General features: G+C 46.6%; 1 protein-coding gene and 1 pseudogene across 5 annotated transcripts in view; one reads left to right on the top strand and one right to left on the bottom strand.

Moving 5' to 3' along the window:
* WTIP (WT1 interacting protein) overlaps positions 1 to 16813 on the bottom strand; it is a 251559-nt gene extending 234746 nt beyond the window's left edge. For 4 of the 5 annotated variants that reach the window (XM_090260320.1, XM_090260325.1, XM_090260321.1 and 1 more), the window contains exons 1-2: positions 16099 to 16813; positions 11121 to 11222 (exon numbers count right to left, since the gene is read on the bottom strand). In XM_090260320.1, coding sequence (XP_090116446.1) covers positions 11121 to 11222; positions 16099 to 16759 — 763 coding nt within the window. In that variant the 5' untranslated portion in view covers positions 16760 to 16813. The remainder of the gene's footprint in view (positions 1 to 11120; positions 11223 to 16098) is intronic. The other variant, XM_090260324.1, reaches the window with a different exon arrangement.
* Positions 16814 to 19956: 3143 nt separating this feature from the next.
* Positions 19957 to 21921, top strand: LOC149994471 (tyrosine-protein phosphatase non-receptor type 23 pseudogene; annotated as a pseudogene).
* The last annotated feature ends 323 nt before the right edge of the window (positions 21922 to 22244 follow it).

Below are 22244 nucleotides of genomic sequence, written 5' to 3'. Positions count from 1 at the left end.
AAATTCAAAACATGTATTATAGGGAAGCTCAATGAGCTCAGCAAGCTCAAAGAAAACTACAAAGAACTCCAGGGAAACTACAAGGAACTTACTAAGAATTATGCCAGCATGAAAAAGGACAGGAGCTATCAATAAGAGCCAAGAGGAAATGAAGAATAAAATTTCTGAATTGAAGAACACAGTAGAAGGAATTAAAAGCAGGCTAGAAGAAGCAGATTATATCAGTGAGCTGGAGGACAACATAGAAAAAAAATTCCCGAACAGTGCAATAAAATGAAAAAAGAGTTAAAAAGAATGAAGAGGTTTTAAGAGAGCTGCAGAAAAACATGAAACGTAATAATATCCGTATCATAGGAATACCAGAAGGAGAAGAGGAGCAAGGGCTAGAAAACCCATTTGAAAAACTAATGACAGAAAACTTCTCTAACTTGATGAGAGAAAAAGTCACTCAAGTCCAGGAAGCACAGAGGGTCCCAAAGAAGATGAACCCAAACAGGCCCACTTCAAGACACATCATAATTAAAATGGCAACATTCAAAGACAGAGAGAATCCTAAAAGCAGCAAGACAGAAACAGCTAATAACATACAAGGAACTCCAATACTGCTAGCATCAGATTTCTCAACAGAAACATTACAAGCCAGAAGGGAATAGCAAAAAATATCCCAAGCAATGAAAAACAAAGGCCTACAACCAAGAATACTCTACCCAGCAGGGCTCTTATTCAAAATGGAAGGTGAAATAAGGAGTTTCCCAGACAAAAGAAGGCTAAAAGAATACATCTCCACCAAATCAGCATTGCAAGAGATGCTAAAGGGTCTGCTTTAAGAAGATGAATAAAGAGAGAGAGATGAAGAGTAACACGAGTAGAAAGGGGAAAAATGACAATGAATAAGTACCTATCAATAATAACCATAAATGTCAATGGATTAAATGCACCAATCAAAAGACACAAAAGATCCAAGAAGAAGGAAGACTCCCAAACTCTTTCTATGAAGCCAGTATTAGACTAATTCCAAAACCAGGTCAAGACACAACAATGAGAGAGAACTACGGGCCAATATCGCTGATGAACATAGATGCTAAAATCCTCAACAAAATATCAGCAAACCGGATTCAGCAACACATTAGAAAGATCATATACCATTAGAAAGATCTTACACCACGATCAAGTGGGATTCATCCCAGGGATTCAAGGATGGTTTAATATTCTCAAATCAATAACATAATACACCATATAAACAAAACGAAAGACAAAGATCACATGATCGTGACAATGGATGCTCAAAAAGCAGTTGATATAGTACAACACCCATTTATGATGAAAACACTCAGTAAAATGAGAATAGAGGGAGCAAACCTCAACATAATAAAGGCCATATACGAGAAACCTGAAGCCAACATTATACTCAACGGACAGAAACTGAAAGCATGCCCCCTGAGATCAGGAACAAGACAAGGATGTCCCCTCTCTCCACTCCTATTCAACATAGTCTTGGAAGTTCTAGCCACAGCAATCAGACAAGAAAGAAATAAAAGGCATCCAAACTGGAAAAGAGGAACTAAAACTGTCATTATTTGCAGATGACATGACAGTGTACATAGAAAACCCTACAGACTGCACGAAAAAAGTACTCGACCTAATAAGTGAATTTAGCAAAATAGCAGGCAGGGTACAAACTCAATATTCAGAAATCGAAGGCATTTCTGTACACCAACAATAAAATATCAGAGATAACTTCCGGCCAAGATGGAGGCATAGACTGACACGCTCTGTCTCCCTCTACAACTAAGAAGGATTACAGCTAATGCAAAACTAAAAATAATAAGAAGTTCCTGAAAATAAAGCTACATGGAAGTCCAACGTATGAAGTCATAAACAAGTGGTGCTCATCTGGACGGGTAGGAAGTGCGAGCCCACGGCTAAGAGAGATTGAACTGTGCTAGAGGCGGCAGCCGCAGCGGCGAACAGCAGGACCTGGTGAGCAGATGCCTGTGTTTTGGGGGTCCGGCCCCAGCTGCAGACCGAATCCTTCGGCTCCTGATTCCAACACTGGAGAAGGCGGAACCCGTTGGGAGGCGGCCCTGTTCACCAGTGGAGAGTAACAGCGGGAATCCAACTTGGACCCCCGCCCCAATGCAAAGCACCACAGGGTGATGAGAAAGGTCTCCAGGTTGTGACGAGCACACGGGGCTCCGCCCAATACTGCGTAAGAGGTGTGATAGCGCCGTGCCCAAGAGGGAAAGATAAACAAACGGTCAGAATGGCAGAATTAATGACTGAAATACCAATCAGCTAACGAAAAAACTAATAAAAGCCTTGACCGACGAACAAACAGTGAATCTTTCAGAAGCTCAGTTTAGAGCCATAGTCATAATACAGCTTACAGACCTAACAGCGGGGCTGAATCAAGACCAGGAAGGAATGAAGGCTAGTCCTGCTGAAATGAACAAAAATACATACAAGACAAGTGGTGAGGAAGGGAAAGCCATGGATCAAATCAACAAATTGGAACATAGGGAGGGAACAAAAAGTCAACCAGTGCAGAAAGAGGAAATGAAGAGTGAGAAATATGATGAGAGGCTCAGAAACCTCTGGGACAGCTATAAGAGAACGAACATTCGGGTTATTGAATTGCCAGAGGGTAAAGAAGAAGAATTAGAAACTGAAAAATTATGTGAAAAAATAATGAAGCAGAACTTCCCTAACTTGGGGAAGGAGGTGAACTTACAGGTCCAAGAAGCACAGAGGGTTCCGGATAGGCTGGACCCAGGGAGAACCACACCAAGACACACTGTCATCCAAATGTCAAAAATTAAAGATAAAGAGAGAATCTTAAAAGCAGCAAGAGAGAAGAGAAGAATCATGTACAAAGGGGTCGCAATTAGACTATCAGCGTCTTTCTCAAAGGAGACTTTATAGGCAAGAAGGGACTGGCAAGAAATATTCAAAGTAATGAAAATCAAAAACCTACAACCAAGATTACTCTATCCAGTGAAGCTCTCATTCAGGATAGAAGGGCAGAGAAAGTGTTTCCAGGACAAAGTAAGACTGAAGGAGTTTGTTAGGTCCAAACCACTGTTATATGAGATGTTAAAGGGACTTGTTTAGAAGAAGGAGGATCAGGACAATGAACATTAAAAATGAAAACTCTATCACAACAACCAACAGCAGAAACTAGGGAACTGAGGCAAGGGCAAACTAAGTAGGCAACGAGAAGGGAAAAAGAATTACAGGTAAGGGAGCATATTGGGGGGAGGTCAGCGGGGAGGTGGAGGGGGAGAGGAAGGGAGATGGTGCAGGAACTGGGAAGCGTAGTGGGCTGGGTGGAGTGAACAGGAAGATGTTGAAAAGAACTATATGCAGGACCAATGGGCATGGACTAAGGGGGGGGAACAACTGGAGGTGGGGGGAGCAGGGGGGAAGGAAATTGGGACAACTGTAACAGCATAATCAATAATAAAAAAAATATTTTAAAAAAATATCAGAGATAGAAACTAGAAAAAAAATCCCATTTACTATAGCAACAAGAAAAATAATGTACCTAGGAATAAACTTAACCAAGGAGGTAAAAGACCTGTACTCAGAAAACTACATAACACTGAAGAAAGAAATTCAGGAAGATACAAATAAATGGAAGCATATACCATGTTCATGGGTGGGAAAAATCAACATCATTAAAATGTACATACTACCCAAAGCAATTTATAGACTCAATGCAATCCCTATTAAAATACAATGACATATTTCACAGACCTAGAACAAATACTTCAAAAATTTATATGGAACCCAAAAAGATCCCAAATAGCCAATCTTGAGACAGAAGAACACAATAGGAGGAATCACAATGCCTGATACCAAACTATACTACAAGGCCGTGGTAATCAAAACAGTCTGGTACAGGCATAAGAGCAGACATATAGATCAATGAAACAGAATAGAGAGCCCAGAAATAAAGCCAGGTCTATATGGTCAACTAATATTTGACAAAGGCAGAAGGAACATAAAACAGAGTGATAAAAGCCTCTTCAACAAATTGTGCTGGGAGAACTGGACAGGGACATGCAAAAAACTGAAACTAGACCACCAACTTACACCATACAACAGAATAAACTCAAGATGGATCAAAGACTTAAATGTAAAATGTGATACCATAAAAGTCCTAGAGGAAGACATAGGCAGGAAAATTTCAGATATCCCACATAGCAATATTTTCACTGATACAACTCCTAAGGCAAGGGAAATAAAAAAAAGAATAAACAAATGGGACTACATCAAACTAAAGAGTTTCTGCTCAGCAAAAGAAAACATCAGCAAGATGAAAAGGGAATCAACCATATGGGAAAACATATTTGCCAGTGATACCTCAGACAAGGGATTGATCTCCAAAATATATAAAGAACTTACACGACTCAACACAAAGAAGACAGACAACCCATTTAGGCACCAGTGGATGCTTCAAGCGTCGCAGGGTAGGGCGGTGTGGGGGGGTGGGGCGGGGGTGTTGGCGGAAGCTAGCTTCTCGGTGATTGGTGAGAGCAGGGTGAGGGACGGGGCAAGCTGTGGAAGGCGTGGGCATTGGCGAAATGCTGAGAGGTTGGCGGGCGGGCTCCACTGATCCCATAAAAGGCGCGAGAGGCGAGGCACGTGGTTACCCGCTGGCGTTCCGGTTTGCTGGGTTTCCCCTTTTTAGCCCCTTAGTAAGTCTGGGTTTGAGGATGTGGTTGGCGAAAAAAAAAAAAAAAAAAAAGGGCATAGAACCTGAACAAACACTTCACCAAAGAGGACATACAGAGGGTCCATAGGCATATGAAAGGATGCTCAACATCACTAGCCATCAGAGAGATGCAAATAAAAAACACAATGAGATACCACTTTACACCAGTCAGGATGGCCATCATCAACAAATCAACAAACAACAAGTGCTGGTGAGGATGTGGAGAAATGGGAACCCTACTGCACTGCTGGTGGGAATGCAGACTGGTGCAGCCACTATGGAAAACAATATGGAATTTCCTCAAAAACTAAAAATGGAACTGCCTTTTGAACCAGCAATTCCATTGCTAGGATTATAACCGAAGAATCCTGAAACACCAATCCAAAAGAACCTATGCACCCCTATGTTCATAGCGGCACTATTTACAATAGCCAAGTGCTGGAAACAGCCTAAGTGCCCACGTGTAGATGAGTGGGTCAAAAAACTGTGGTACATTGACACAATGGAGTGCTATGTAGCAGAAAGAAAGAACTTCTACCATTTGCAACAACATGGATGGAACTAGAGAGAATTATGCTTAGTGAAATAAGCCAGGCAATGAAAGAAAAATACCATATGACATCACCTAATACAGGAGACTAATGAACAACACAAAAAAACAAGCAAAACTGAACCAGAGGCATGTAAACAAGGAGTAGACTAACAGTGACGAGGGGGGAGGGAGAGAAGGGCAGTAAGAAGGGGAAGGGTCTAGTCAAAGAACAAGTATAAATGACCCATGGACATAGACAAGACTGGGGACTGACTGTGGGAGAAGGGATGGGCAGGGTGTGGGAAAAATAGGGAAAAAACGGGGACAAATGTAATAGAAAAATAAACAAAAATTTTTAGTGGGGGAGAAAATAATGAAAGCAAAATAAATTAATAAATGAAGCAGCAAATCTCCCCTCCCTCCCAAAAAAACCTCCTCACATGTAGGAAAGTGAACAAAAGAAAATATAAAGTATGAAAATGCAATTTTAGTGAAACTTAGAAGGCCAAGGATTTTCCTTCATGTTGTATATTTTTCTCCCTATCTGATCCCTCCAGAATTTGGCATTCTGAAGAAGTAATGACATAAGGTTCTTTGCATAAAACTAATAATACCAGTTGTTAATACAGGTTTTGTTGACCATGACTTTGACTGGAATGTCATGCCTAAAGGAGGCATGCCTGGGCTCTGGTTGTTACCAAAAAGCCCTTGAGGAACTGGGATTGACTTTCAAAGGTAATAAAAGCACACAATAAAAAAGGCTCGGTACCTTGGTTGGTTGTGTGGTTCATGGCAATCCTTCCAGGGAAGGAATGAAGGTTGCTTTTCTGAAAGATGGCTAGAAGAGACCTTAAGGCACAATGGAAAACCTGAAGGACTTGGAAAAGACAGGTGTTTACAGGAAAGCCTGAATGGCAGGTATGTGGCTCAGCTTCTGTATACTGAAGGGCTTACTGAAGGTCACCCTAAAGGTTCCTTGTGTAAGTTCCAGCAAAGCAGAGGTAAAGATCATGTGATCATTTGCTGCTCTTGTTGTGTTTATGTAAATGAACAGGATAAATTAAAAATGGACTTAGTGCAGTCCCTTTAATGACAAGGAGGGTAATCTTAAGGAGAAAAATCGTGATTCAAGGATAATCACAATGCTCAGTGGTAGACTATAAAGTAGTGCAGCTGTCTTTTAAAGTTTATTTTCATTTAAAGTTTGTTTTCATTTGAAAGTTAAACTAGGTCTGTGACATCATCAAAGATCCTTAATTTACAGGTAAGAAGAATGTCAAAAGCCTTGCAACTGGATGTCTTTCCAATAAGACAGTCTTGCAGATTTAGAGACTGGTTTGTGAGTTATGTTGCATAAATTAACATGTATATTCTATTTTCATAGGGCATAAGCCTATGATCTCATTACCTGAGTGATTGTCTGTAGGCATAGGCCTCACTTAATCCTGTCTGCATCACTGGCTCCTGAGACTCAACAATTTGGCTGAACTAAGTGGCTGGGTTCGTGAAGTATGGGTGGTCTGTGGACTTCACTTTAAAACTGGTCTCTTTTCTATCCTAATGGCTTGGACAGAAAAGGCCCAGAGGTCTGGGGGGGCGGGGGACCTAAAATACTCCCCTCAGCCCAAACTAAGTATAATGGGCAAAAGGGTTTTGGACAGGTGTGACGTGCTTTGCACATCTTCCTCCAAAGAAGCCTTTTTTTTCCTTAATGTGGGACACTGAAAAATTAATCCCTGCCTTCTGTCATCTAGTGGTTATAGTTTTAATGCTGTCTTTTAACGTGTTGCCAAATCTTTTGCCCCCAGAATACAAGGATGCCATTGTCCGGGAACAGCCAACTGACCTGGAGTCTGCAAGATACTTTCCCATGTGGGAAGGCCACCCTCCCCTCCACACCCCCACTCTTATTAGGGATTTCTGGACCCAAAGGTAGGTAGGACAATGACTATGTCCAGCTTGAAGCAGCTAGAGGAGCATGAGACCTTCGCCCATTGTCCTTTATAAGATTGTAAAGGGTCTTAAGTCTGAGAGGAAGGAATTATTACAGAGCGAGGGTCGCCCAAAAAATTAATTAATTAATTAATTAATTTTTAAAAAGAACACCATAGCCAAAATAATCTTGGGGGAAAAAACAACAAACAAAGTGGGAAGACTTACACCACCTCCTAGTTTAAGATTTACAGTAATCAAGCTAGTGTAATAATACTGGGATGAGGAGAGAAAAAGATCAGTGGAAACAGAACAGAGCCCAAAAGTAGACCCATAAGTATTTCAACAAATGCAGAAGTGGAAAAGCAGTCTCTTCACACATAATGCTCAAACAACTGAACATCCATGGGGGAAAAAAATAAAATTCTGCCCTGACTGGTGTGGCTCAGCGAGTTGGGTGACATCCTGCAAAACAAAAGGTTGTAGGTTTGATTCCTGGTCAGGGTACCTGTGTGGGTTGTAGGTTCAGTCCCCGGTCAGGGCATGTATGAGAGGCAACCAAAGGATACTTCTCTCTCACATCAATGTTTCTCTCCCTCTCTTTCTCCATCCTGTCCCCTCTCTCTAAAATAATAATAATAATAATAATAATAATAAATTCCATTTCATACTTCATGACATACACAAAAATTGATGTGAAATAGGTTTTCAACCTAAACATAAAATTGAGAAACCTAAAGCTTCTAGAAGAAAACATAGGAGACTATCTTCATGATTTAAAGGGAGACAAAAAATTTTAAGTCATAAAACATAGTCACTATAAAACAAAAAAAACCTGACAAATTGGATTTCATCAAAATATAAAATTCATTTTTAAATATAATTAAAAATATTTTTTTAAATCACACTAGGAAAAAATACAAAACATACATGTGAAAAGAACTTGTACGCAGAACATATTTTTCCCCCCTACAATTAAATAATAAAGACAACTTCCAATTTAAAAACTGAACAAAAGACTTGAACAGACTTCATATAGGATTATATAAATGGCCAAGAAGAAGGCAAAAAGATGCTCAACCTCATTTATTCTCAGGGAAATACAAATTTAAAACCACAACGAGATACTACTCCACATCCATTAGAATGACTAAAATTAGAAAGACTAAAGTACCAGTTTTTGGCTAATATGTAGACTAACCCAAAATTCTCACATTTCTAGTAGGAGTATAAAATGGTACAAGCCCTTCAGAAACAGTTTGCCAACTTATTATGTAGTTAAACATACACTTAGCCCATGACCCAGATATTCCACTTCTTGTAACTTACCCAAGAAAAATGAAAACATCTGTCCACAAATGACCTGTACAGGAATGTTCACAGCACAATCTAGTATCTACCGACATGAATAAATAAAATGTGGCATATTCATACAATAGACTCCTACTCAGCAATAAAAAAGAATCAGCTACAATTCCTCTAGTGCCTGTGACATGGACCAAAAAAAAAAGTAGATATGCTTAGCAAAAGAAAAAAAAATCAACCACAAAGTAGTACATACTACCCAACTGCATGTACATAAAGTTCTAGGATTGACAAATCTATGGTGGTGGAAATGACACTGGGTAGGCAGATAAGACTGGGGAGCATACAGGGGAACTACAAAAGGACAAGACAGAAGTTTCTAGGGTGTTTAAATTTTTCAATTCCTGGCTGGGGTAGCTTGGTTGGTTGGAAGGTCATCCTGTACACCAAAAGGTTGTGAGTTCGATTTCCAGTCAGGGCACATACCTAGGTTGCAGGTTTGATCCCTAGTCAGAGTGTGTATGGGAGGCAACCAATTGCTATTTCTCTGTTTTTTGTTTTTCTGTTTCTGTTTTTCTCTCTTTCTTTCTCTCTCTCTCCCCCACCCCAACTTTACCCCTTCCTCTTTCTCTAAAAGCAATGAAAAAATGTCCTTGGGTAAAGATTAAATTTTTTTTTTCTATATCTTTGTTAGGGGTGCAAGTTATATAAAAATACATATACTTATCCAAATTCTTTTACTATATATTTAAGACTTGTTTGCTGTACTACATGTAAACTGCACTCAATTAAAAACAAAGATAAACCTAGAATATCTTGTGCCAGAGTAAAGAAGTGCTCCAAGAAGGATGGGGACATGTCAAAGAGCACAGGAGCGACTGCAAGTGACTTCCTCTGGCCAAGTTTGAAACAATTTGTGCATGGAAAAGAATAATGACTGTATTGCAACACACTGCATGAATAAAAGTCCATGAGTATATAAGAATACTCATAAAAGAAAAAAATACATTTTCCCCATTGAAGTTTAAAACTTTCCTTAACAGAAAGCTTTCAAACATTCCCTGGGAAAATGCACCTTCAACACAGACCTCAAGGAACTCCCCCAGGCATACAAAACCCATGAGAAAACAAGGTATCCTGATCAAGAGTGAGGAGAAACAGTAAACAGTAGAAGATATCAATGATATCATCTAATACAGGAAACTAATGAACAACACAAACAAATGACCAAAATTGAACCAGAGGCATGTAAACAAGGAACAAAGTAAGTTACAGGGCTGCGGTTGGGGGGCAGGGAGAGAAGGAGGTAAGTAGGGAAAGAGTTTAGTAAAGGAACATGTATAAATAACCCACAGACATGTACAATGAGGTGGGGACTGACTATGGGAAAAGGGGTGGGCTGGGTAGGGGGGGAGCAATGGGGGGAAAATGTGGGACAACTGTAATAGAAAAACAATAAATAAATAAATAATTAAAAAATAAGTAAATAAAATAAAATTTAATTTAAAAAAAGAAGACAGCGGATACTGAAAATGTTGGATGCAGAATACAGAGTATGTATGTTTAATATGCTTACAAAATAAAAATACATGTCTAAAACATAAGACTACAAAGATTTCTCAGAGAGGACATTAAAAGCAATAGCTACAAAGAAAGATGAATTGAACTTCATTAAAAATTTCTTTTCATCAGAAGACTTCATTTAGAAAGTAATGAAGCAAGAACAGGTTAGGAAAAGAATACACAGTCCAGGCTGGTGTGGCTCAGTGGATTAAGCACCAGCCTGTAAATTAAAGGGTCGCTGGTTTGATTCCCAGTCAGGTCACATGCCTGGGTTGGAGGCCAGGTCCCTGGCTGGGGGAGTGCAAGAGGCAGCCCATCAATGTATTTCTCACACATCGATCTTTCTCCCTTCCTTGCCCTCACCCTAAAAAAAGTAAATAAAGTAATTTTTTAAAAAGAATTTACAACACATATATCCAATAAAGAACTTTATCCAAGAAGTGGAACTACAATAATGGAAAGGTAAGTGTTTTTCTACTATTGCAAAAACAGCTTCTCAGAATGATTTGACTTAACACTGTGCCTGTATTATAGTTTTAGAATATAAAATATTAAAATGTTTAATGTAAGTAAGTGAAAGGTGCCTGATTCAGGCAAAGCCTGAAAGGACAATAGGAAAATCAAGAGTGCTGATTTATTATGCTGGTTGGGTTATAGTTACTTTTCTCTATTTGTAAATTTGTAACTTTTTCTTTCCAAAATAAGTGTAAAATTCAGACAAAAAAGAAATTGATGGAAAAGAAATATCAGCCCTATATCCAGGCAGGGAAAAGGCACAGCACCTAGGCAACCAGGAGACATCAGTACCCAGCACAGCCTGAAGGCTCCAAAGCCCAGACCTGTGACCAGCAAAAGGCTCCTCCCTGGCCCTATTCTTCCCTCTCCAGGGCCCAGCACATCTTCCCAGGGCCTTGGGCCTCTCGCCTCTCAAAAAGGCCAGGTCCAGAGAGAAAGGGCCACAAGTTAGCCTCCTCCGCACTTCAGCCTGGGTCAGATCTGGGAGTCCATATATCTGGGACTTAGGTACAAGGCAGTTTATGGTGCAAGAGGAGCTATAAAAAGGTTACCTACCACAGGAGTCACACGTGAAGCAATCGGTGTGATACAGGCTCCCCATTGCCTGGCATGCTTGCCTTGCTCCATAGATGCCAAGCCCGCACTTGATGCAAATGCCTAAGGGGGAGGAGAGGCAGGAGAGAGCAGTGGTCAGCACCATGACTGTGGGGTTGGACAGACATTCATCCAACTCCCAGTCCTAATGCTGCCCACCCGCCTGACCTTGGGCAAGCGAACTTCTCTAGGCCTCCAGCACACAGTTGCTAATGGCTAACATAGAGACAATAACGGTACCCACTAGGCAGGGCTTGTTGCTGTTGTTGTTTAGCAGAGCACCCAGCACAGAGTCATCCTCATGATCAGAATCTTTATGATCCGTTTATACCTAGAAAGTCATTCTGAAGCTCTTCATCCATGACCTACTCTTGGACTAAGGAAAACTCCTTTCTTCTGTCTATGAACCAGAAAAAATGAAGGCCACACAGGCACAGCCAGGACAAAGTCACTGACCACCCCCCCAGCCACAGTGTCCTCATTTGTACCATAAGGTTTATTTATTCTCCTGTTCAGTCAGCACATCGACAGCGACGGCCTGCCACATGCCCTGGACACCTAGGTACCAGAGAATCTACAATGCACCCATTGAGTCCCCACCTTCAAGGGGCCTGTATTCCAGTAGAGGGAGAGAGACAACAACATATAATAACTCAAGAGGAAGCAAGTGCTATGGAAGAAAATAAGGCTGATTAAAACCATATCTGAGTCTGTGATTTTTAAGTAGGGTGGTCAGAAAAGGCTCTGGTGATCGGTGATATCTGAGCAGAGGTCTTAAGAAATAAGGAAGGGAAGATGCTAAGCAGGCATCTAGGATTGCCAGATGGAATCACAGACCACCCTTGGCAGCACAGGGTGGGGTGCCCAGCAGGCAGGGGAGGGGTAGTAAGGAGAGGGTTAACCAGAAATGCCAGGGCAAAATCTGGCACTGGCCCATGGGGACTCTCTGACCAGCCCTCCGGGAGACCCAGCCCTTCGGTGGCCAGGCACACGTCAGAAGTCCCCTTCTCAGATCTACCCAGGGTGTCCCAGGCCCCAAAGGACATGAAGACGCACTCCACCTGCCTGCTGGACCGAAATCTGGCTGCTCTAGGCCATGCTGCCCTCACCTTTTTCCTCCTGCTTCCTACCAGTCTCTCTCCTTAACATTTAATCATGGTCAAGCCTCTTCATCTATAAAAGCCCCTCTCCTCATCAGTCACCCTGTTTCCCTCCTTCCCACAGTCAAGAAGGCAAGCTTAGTCTACACTCAGTCATCTCCTAACTGCAAATCCATGAGTTCCTGTTCGGACATTACTAGAAGGAAAACTCTCCTCTTTGGTTTCCAGGACATGACCCACACCTGGTTCCTCGCCCTTCCCAGATCTGGTGGGTATTCTACTCTGACTTGGGTCACCCGTGAGTGTTCTCCCAGGGCTTAGGAGGAGGACCAGTGTGTTCACACTCAAACCCTGGCAGGAATGTAAGGGTGGCTGGTGGGACCCAGGTGAATGGAGAGGAGAGCCATGACCACAAGAAGTCACAGCCATGCCTCAGCTGTGCTAACAGCCACAGGATGGGAAGGCAGGTCAGTATTGCTCAAGATTCTGATATTTCAAGAAAAGTTAGCTATCTAGATTTGTATGTGAAATCTTTCCATACTGAAATTAATCACTAGCTTAAATGTTTTGAAAAGGCAGAAGCCAAACACACCATGTCTGTAGGTCTCCCCAGGGCAGTCCTGGCACTCCTCAACTGCCCCCTTGCAGAGTGCTCTGCCCCCAGCCAGGACCTCTCTCCTGAGTCACTGCTCCACCTCCCAGAGAGCCCCCAGGCCACTCCAGGACAGAGATCCAGGGTCCTCACAGAACTGCTCTTGACTCTGGGTTCCTGCTCAGGAAATGGCACTTTTGAGTAGCCAGGGTTCAGAGAGCGTCCAGGTCTATCTCTCTCACCTCCAACTCTGAGTCTCGGCTCCTCTGTTTCCTAATCTTGACTTCATTCCCTCCCCTCACTCCCACTAACCTGATTGATTGACCATCATCAATGCTCATCCCAATGTTTATTTCAACAGCCTCATGGTGTCCCAGCCTGACCCTCAATAACACATCCCCAAAATTGCAGCCAGACTTATCTAAAATGAAAATGATCCACTCTTACACCTTCGCTCTTGTCCATCTATTTGGAAAGCCTGACCTTGTCACTTCTCTAAGTTACCGGACTATGTGGTAAAAAAAAAATAGAAGTCAGCTGCCTGTGGGACACAGGACAGAAGGATGGCCTATGACTTTGCATCATTAGGTCTTTGGTTCTGTTTGATATTCACCTAAAATTGTGCCTGCACCACTTTAATAAAAATACACTGGAGAAGGAAAACTGGAAGTATGAGGTATCTCAGAAATCCAGGGAGCAGAATGTTTCAAGGAGGCTCCACCTATGGGATGTAGCAGTGAGGTCTAGACCGACAAGGCCTGGCAAACACCCACTGGGGCTGGGGTTGGGGGGTCACCAGGGTCCTGTGCAAGAGCTACATCAGCCCCATGAGGGGAACTCAGGGGCAGAAAAGCAAAGATGATGCCAACCAGACACCCTGATGAGAAGATGAGATGAAAGGGCCAATCAGACCTTGTGGCCATGCAGCTTTGGGTTTTGTCTTGTTTTAATGAAAGATCCTTGTCAATACTTATAACCAAAGGAAAAGGGCAGTGGAGGGAAGGTGGGGTTGGAGATAAAAGGACCCTGTCCTCAGATCTGAACTGGACTTGACAGCCTGTGGGGAAAAGAACAGGAAGCCACTGGGGAGGACAGCTGCTGACCTCAATGTTCTCAGCCAAGTAGAAAAGGCAGGGCTGGAGGAGAGAAGAATGTTGCTGAGGGGATACAAGAGGGAACTGACAAAGGCTTAGGGGGATGGACGGTGCCAAGGAGACCAGAAGACCATCACTCTGGCCCCTGGTGTGCAGCAGGACAACGGGCTGCAGCACTGACTTGGAGTCGAGTTCTGCAGGGCAGACAGTGATGAGAGAAGAATCGGAAGTACTAGTGAGACAGAAGCCACGATCAGAACTGAAGACTGCAGAAGGGCAGCAAAAACAGGGTGTGGCTCTGGGAGTGGGTGGCTGAGGAGAAGGCAGAGAGGTCATCAAACTTAAGGGGGTTCTGGAAGCCTGAGGCTGTTGGCTGGCTAATGGCAATGGAACCTGGTGAGAAGAGATGGGAAAGTTCCCGAGACACCAATGAATGGCAGAGGGATCAGGAGGTCAGCTGGTGCCAGGGTCAAGGAGAGGAAGGAATGGCACAGAAAGGAAGATGCACACCCTGAGGATGAGGTTTATCAGAAATCACTTGGGCTCAGACTAACTGCACACTCCCTTGTGTAAAATTTTATATTATTCAGGTTGAATGATATGAAATTGCCACTTTTGTAGTTCTAAAACATCAAGTATCAGCAATAAAATATCAACTGTTCAAGCAAACAGTTGTCCATATTTTTAAAATCAGAAAAATATTACCTAAATCTGGTTTCTCTTGAAAACAAACAAAGATCTATCATCACTCACCTCCCCCGTCCACATGCTTCAATGCAGCAGCTCCCTTTAGAAAGGCTGACCCACTCCCCACTGTGGTCTTGTGCCTTGAGCCCCTTCACTTCTCCCATTACCTGCCTGGGTCTGGCCACCTAAGCTTCACACAAAGATTCATGCATAGCTGTGGAGGCTCACAGAACACATCCCCACCAGGTTCTGCAATAGGTAGGGACAGGAAAATGAACAGCCCTTTGTGCACAGAGGAATGAAAGTCTTTCTCTTCAGAAGAGAGCTTTTGCTCCTGCACCAGCCAGACACAAGAGGCAACAGCTTCCTAACTCATTACCCTGCTCCCAGGCCATGCCACAGCAGCCACACCAGAAACTCTCACCCTATCACTCCCAGATGAGCCCAAAACCCTTGTTCATTTCCCCTTCCGAAGACACGCCCACACATTCCCCTGACCACCTGACCCCTCCTGGGCTGCAACCCTGGCGAATGCAGTGGGACAATCCACATCCTTACTTGCCTTGCCCCCTTTTGACCATATTCTTCCCTCTACCTGAAATGACCCCCATCTGCCCTGCCACATACAGCCTCTTCCTCATGATCCAGTTCAGGGTGTCCTGAGCTGCTAGCAGGAATGAATGGATAAAACCCCAGGTCAGCCTAAGTGTGGGGCAGGATAACCACCAGCCAACTCCTCACCCCCTACCCAGGGCCTCTTCTAAGAACCTCAAGCCTGAGTAAGAGTCCTAAGAGTTTTCCAACGGACTAATGGAGATCTGTGAAGGCCAGGGTCAGACTAGAAAAGGGAGACTGAGGGAGACTGTCAGAAACTGGTGAGCTTTGCAAAGGCTGTCATGCAGGATTCCCTTTGGAAACATTCCCTGTACAAAGCACAGCCCGGGTAAAGGAAACCCCAATGTGACCGCCTTGGTCTCCTCCCCGTCATGGTGGTCTCTTCCTCCCTAACCATTCTACCCTCCAACAGCTACCATCACTAAAGCCTCAGGTCAGGCAGGGTCCGCTGGCACCTCAACCACTCCACCACCCAGTGTCCACAAGCTATACTGCTGGGGGTAGGGGACACCGGGAGGGCTGGGGCCCTACACAACTTAGGCCGACCCTGGTCACAAATCATCTAGTAGGATGAACAGAAGAAAGTGCCAAGGCTTAAGAATAAATTATCCGGAAATGGCTTGTTCTGCCTATCAATACGATTTTTTCTCCCAGTTAGAATAAGGGCTTCAACTCGCTTTCCCAGAACTTCTCCGGCCATAAGACCTAGAGGCAAGGGCAGCGATTCACACTCCCACACCTGCGAAACACGCCGCCGGGTCCTCCTTCATATCCCGGGCCCTCGACAAGGCCCAGCCACGGACTACCCGAGCCCGTCCTCAGCCACCCAGATGCCGTCCCGACCCGCTCACCGAAGTAATCCCGCGCAGTGCGCGCTTCCAGCGCCCGCTCCAGCTCTCGCGTCAGCGCCTCTAGCCGCCGCTCTGCCGCGCTCGGGCCGCCCTGTCGACCCAGGGGCAGCGGGAGCGAAGGCAAAGGGAAGGCGACCGGCCCGGGAGACTCGGGGGAGCGAGTTGGTGCGGGTCCGGCGCCGGGCTGGAGCAGGTCCGCGTAAGCACCGGCTGAGCCGCGGGACCCGAGACTGGACACGCTGGAGCGGGCGCTGCCCACCGACGGCGGCCCGGGGCCGGGGCGCGGGTCCGAGCTACCGGATCGCGGACTGCCATGGCGCTGGTCGTAGCCCAGGCTGATGCCGCTGGAGCGGGCGCTGCCGCCGCCGTCGGAGCCCGCCAGACTGGCCCGCGGGCTGCCCACCGGCTGCGCGCTCAACTCGGGGGCCGCCGCGCGCCGCGGGCCGCGCTCCCCACGGCTCAGTCCGTCCGCCCCGGCCTCGGGGCAGCCGGCACCGCCCTTCCCTCGGCGTCCCAGCGCCGGCGCCGCCTCGTCTCCGGGCCCGGGCCGCGGCCCCCGCCGACGCCTGCCCGGAGAGTCACCGCCCGGCTGCAGCTCCCGCAGGGCCAGCCCAGCCAGGAGCAGAGTCGCCTCGTCCGCAGACGCCCGGGAGCGCTGCATGGCCCGGCCCGCCGGCCCTCGCGCGTCACCTCCGCTTCGGCTTCCCGCCGCCGCTCCGGCTGCGCCGCCGCATCGTCCGCCTGAACCCGGAGCCCGCCCCGGGACCCCTGGGCGCGGGGCGGGGCGGGGCCGGCGCCGGGCTGGGGTCGCTCCGCTGGCCACGCGCGGTCCGGGGTCCACTGTACTCTGTTCACTGGCGCGCGGCGGAGGAATGTGCGCTCCGAGACGCCCGGCCGCGCCCCCTTTTCCAGCGGCCGCACGGGAATGGAGGGACTCCTTTGTGGGAACAGGAATGCGAGGAAGGAGACGGCGCTGCGGCCTCTGGAATGTGGGGGAGTGGCGGCCTGGCGGCGGCGCCGGGAGAGTGGAGCTACGCGGAGGCCGGGCCGGAACGCCGCGCCGGGGCGCCGCAAGTTCTTCTCGGAGCTGGCCCTGTGGTGGTCGGGCGGCGAGCTGTGGCCGCCGTCGTGCGCCGGAACCGTCGAGCCTGTGGAAGGTTCCCGGATCCCCGCGGGCTGAGCTGGAGGCGGCTCCTGCAGTCCTGGCTGGAGAAATAGGAGCAGCTGACAGACGTTTCCCACTTCCTCCCCCATCTTACTTCCCAGCGCCGCCACACTTCCAGGCTCTTGGCCTTCGGCTGAAGCGCTGCGCCCGATCCAGGACACTGGAGAACACTGTGCATCGGCGCATATGCGCCCCCAAGACCTCGCGTGATCCCTGGGCCCTGTGGTGGTTCACTGGTTTCAGGAGCCCCTACCCACCTGGTGGGGAACGCGCCTTGTGCTAGGAGCCGGGGTTAGGAAATCGTCCTTGCGCCTGGTCGCTGTGCGCAGGCCGCGAGGCCAGGCCAGGCCAGGCCGAAGTAGATCTCAGGCTGATCCAGTGGACTGGTGAGCTTCGGCTGTGGCAGTCACCAAGAGATGTGAGGACTCCCTGTTTTTCCAGCACCTGCCCTCAGGGTCTCAAGTTAGGTGCCAGGGGGATGCTCCTGAAAGCACTTGTGCTACCACAGGTCCTGGGATGAAGTGGGGCCTTGGAGACCACATGGTGTGGGGGCAGGCAGAGAGGTGACTAGGGCTTTGTCCCCAAAACACAAGCTACAAAAAAGCCCTTGCCATACATTTCAAACAGTTTGTAAGGAAGAAATTAAACCATTACCTGTCAGGACCTGGTGAATCCAGGAAAATAACCTTGAAAGGATGAGTTCCCTTTTCCAGGCCCCTCCCTGAGAATTCCGGCAAGACATCCAACAGTGTCTCAGGGAGCAGAGAGTCTGTACCGGGAGTTGCCCTGGTGCAGACTGACCAGGATGTGGGCCTCAACATTGCTGAGGAGCCGGCTATGGCCCATTCTCCTCAGCTGGCAGTGTCCCTGGCCCAGCAACTGTTCCCCAGACCCTCTCAGCTTGCAGAATCCCAACACCCACTCCCCAGCCCCCATGCTCAGGGTGAGGGGGCAGGCACAGGTGGGGACAAGCATTTTGGGGAGCAATTATCCGGCGAAGCTATCTAGTGAAAAATGATGTGAGAAAGGGAAAAAAAAATTAAATCAACAAAATCTCACATTTCACATCATATCCCATTTTTAAAATGGACATTTTGACAAGACTGTGGTGAAACTTGCCTATATTTTACTGGTAGGAGTGTAAGTTGGTATATCCTGTCAGGAAGAGTGAAAGCCAATCCTCCAGAGGCAGGTGCTAATGTAAAGGAAAGTGGTTTATTTGCAGATGCAGGCCACCTGGAACATCGGGGACTCTGGTCACCAAGCCCATCTCCACTCAGTGGAGGCAGAGGTTTTTTATAAGGCGGGAGAGGGGAGCAGAACAGAGGGGGTTGCAAAGTTCTTTACATGCAGACTACCACAGTAAATTCCAGTAAGGCAAGAGATGGTCTGGTGTGTGCCATCCTGGTTTAGTCACCCTGGCTTCACATCATCTTGGCTTCATGGATGAAGGTCAGCAAATCTCCTGGAGCTGGGATGCCTGAAGGTTGGGGTCTGTCTTTTGAAGTTAGTTCCTAGGATTCTTATATAAACATGCTGTTCGTTTACAAGCTACATATTAGAGTCAGCACGTACAGAAATAATGTCAAAAGAATGGTGGAGTGGGTTACAATTTCCCACCATTACCATTTTCCATTGTTACATGCACAGTGGCTGTCATCGATCCAGGTAATTTTGATGTAATTAGAAGCATGACAGAACAGACCAGTGAAGAGTAAAGTATGCAAAATTTTTCTTTAATAAGATTGGCCAGAACTCATTTAAATAAATAAAATGTTGACTGTTCAACATTAGAACAAAGTACTTCCATAAGTGGGAAGTACATTAAGCAATAATTTATATATTTAAAAAATTTAATGGTGTGGGAAATCATACCATTGTCATGCTAAGTGGATACAAAGTAGCATTCAAAATTGTGTGGTCTCATCTATACATTACCTGAATGTGTCCCAGACCACATCTTTTGTAGCTTCACCAAGGGCCTGTTCAGTGTTGGGTAGCAGTTTGCTGTCTCTGTCTGAGAAACACAATAGGGGAGAAGGAAAGAACAGGGGCTAACTTGTGGGATTTGAAGCACTGCCAATGTACTCAGTGCCTAGCCTCCACTGATGTAGGGGTGTTCTCTGTGCTCACCTCTCTCTCTCTGGACTTTTTCTTCCTGGGTCTGGTGGTATGTTGGTAAATGTTTAACAATTGTACTCTGGGGAAGATTTATACAAATAAGGAGCCCTATTTATAGCAGTTGCCAATACCACTGTGATTAATTTAAACTACCAATATGGTATCACTGAACAGAGTTGGGAAGAAATGAGTATAATCAGCTTGGAAAAGCTAGTAGGAACTAGCTGCCTGGGTCCCACCACTGGAGAAAAAAAAGTTTCACAAAATTGCTGAGCCTCTAGATCTACCATCCTCTCAACCAGAATCTTCTTTGTCTAGACAAATGGATACAGAGGCTGGAACAGAACATGCTCAATAGAGTCTCACAGCAAGTCCTGAACCCACTATCTTTTCCTTCTAAGGCCCCAGAGACATCCTACCCAGATTTTGTCCACACTAATGGTGATTTTTTTTTTCTAATGGTGATTTTTAATAAGATTTTTAAATTTTATTTTTAGAGAGAGAAAAGGAAGGAGAAAGAGGGGGAGAAAAACACTGATACAAGAGAGAAACATTGGCTGGTTGCCTCTCATATGCACCCACCACCCCTATACACCCAGCCCTATCCTGGCCCCTCTCAGGATCCCTTGCCCCCCGACTCAGGGGCTCAGCCGTTCTCCAGCCATGGACCCCCTCAGCCTCCCCATCCCACCCTGACATATGGTCCTGCACCTCCCCCCAGGCCCTGGGGCCCCCAGGGAGCCCCTCTCTCCATTCAAGGACTCTCACCTAATGGCCAGGCGACCCTTAGTCTCCACCTGGTGCCTTCACCTGCCCCATCACCAGCACCTGGCCCTTTATCTCCTTGGCCCCCTGCAACAGAGCCACCCCCAAGCCTGCCCAGGGCACTGCAGCTGCAGACCTGCTGTCCTCCAGCCCAGAGAGCCAGCACGGTGGCACATAGCCTCCTGGGGGTGGGTAGTCCCTGCTGCTGCCTACCGAGGTGGATGCGGCTGAGGGCTGGTGGCCACAGGCCCTGCGACTGATTGAGCAGGAAGGACCCCTATGAGCACTGAGAGGCTGCAGCAGTTGCAGCAGGAGCTGGAGGCCTTTCGGTGCCAGCTGGGTGACGCTGGGGCTCTGGACGCTATTTGGCGGGAGCTGCAAGATGCTCGAGAACACTATGCCCGTGGACATTCCATTGCCATTGCCCAATGCTACTCGCTGAAGAACCGGCATCAGGACATCATGCCCTATGACAGTAACTGTGTGGTTCTGCACTCGGGCAAGGATGATTAAATTAACGCCAGCCGTGTGGAGGGGCTCTCACCATACTGCCCGCCATTAGTGGCCACCCAGGCCCCTCTGCCTGGCACAGCTGCTGACTTCTGGCTCATGGTGCACAAGCAGAAAGTGTCAGTCATTGTCATGCTCGTGTCTGAGGCTGAGATTGAGAAGCAAAAGGTGGCACGCTACTTCCCCACTGAGAGAGGCCAGCCCATGGTGCACGGTGCCCTGAGCCATGCACTGAGCAGTATCCATACCAGAGACCCATGTGGAGTGGGTGCTGAGCCTGCAGTTCCATGACCAGAGCCTCAAGCCCTTACTCGTGCACCTCCACTTCCCCACCTGGCCTGAGCTGTGCGTGTGCAGTCCTGGGTGGTTGGGAACACTGGGAGGGGGTGGTGAGGCCCTCACATCAGGCCTGACTCAGATCCCACCCCTGCAGAGGCAAAAGAAAAAAGAAAAAAAGAAAAAAAAAAAAAAACACCAGACATGTGCCCTGACTGGGAATTGAACCAGGTGGAATGATGACCAACTGAGCCACACCAGTCAAGGCACTAATGGTGGGTTGTTTTTGTTTTTGTTTTTTCAAGATTTTTATTTTTAGAGAGACAGAAAGGGAGGAAGAGAGAGAAACATCAGTATGTGGTTGCCTCTTGCACGCCCCCAACTGGGTACATGACCCACAACCCAGGCATGTGCCCTGACTGGGAATCAAACTCGTAATCCTTTGGTTTGCAGGCCAGCACTCAATCCACTGAACCACAGCAGCCAGGGCGGTAATTTTTTTTTAAGAGATGCTGAATCTCTCTTTGTAATGTAGCTTCCATCAGCCCCCTTAACTGTCTTTAGCCTCTGCATTATCTGGACCCCAATTATGGACATAATTCAAGCATTTTTCCAGTCTTGGGATACACTCAGATGTCAATCAAATGTGGCTGGGTAACTTGGGTTAACTAGAGGAGGGGCATGGCCTGAGAATCTACAGGGAGGAATTGCTGGGATCCCCATTTCTCTCTCCCCTAAGCCAACAGCAGTCCTTACTGTTCTAGTTTTTCCTGGGAGAGCAGCAAGCATCTTTAACCTAAAGCACACCTCCGCTCCTAGATGCCAATCACCCCATACACACACAGACAGCCCCAGGCCCAAGGTGCATCTTCTATCTGATCCACCGGGAGGTCATCCACTGGAAGTCTGCCCATCCCCTCTTCTGAGGCCCAGCTCTTTCAACCAGATTGAGCCTAACTTTTCCTGGTATCCCCTCAGGACTCTGAGGGCACAGAAGTTTCAAAGCATTGATTGCTGAAGCCATTGACAGGTTGGTCCTTCAATCTAAGAATTAGGATTAGGATCCAACAATTACAGGAAGTGACCATCTTTTTATTTAAAATTAACTTTAGAGAGACATCAATCCATTGTTACATTCATCCATGCATTCATTGGTTGCTTCTTGCATGTGCCCTGACCAGGGATCGAACCCACAACCTTGGTGTATTGGGACAATGCTATTAGCCAACTGAGCTACCTGGACAGGGCCTGCCAAGTAGCCATCTTGGAAGGACCCTCACTTTCTTGTCCTGAGAGCTTGCCCTACAGC

Source organism: Furipterus horrens, unplaced genomic scaffold (assembly GCF_987537825.1).
Source record: "Furipterus horrens unplaced genomic scaffold, mFurHor1.1.pri manual_scaffold_13, whole genome shotgun sequence".
Classification (NCBI taxonomy): Eukaryota; Metazoa; Chordata; class Mammalia; order Chiroptera; family Furipteridae; genus Furipterus; species Furipterus horrens.
The sequence above is the reverse complement of the archived record's forward strand: the minus strand, read 5'-3'. Positions and strand labels throughout refer to the sequence as shown.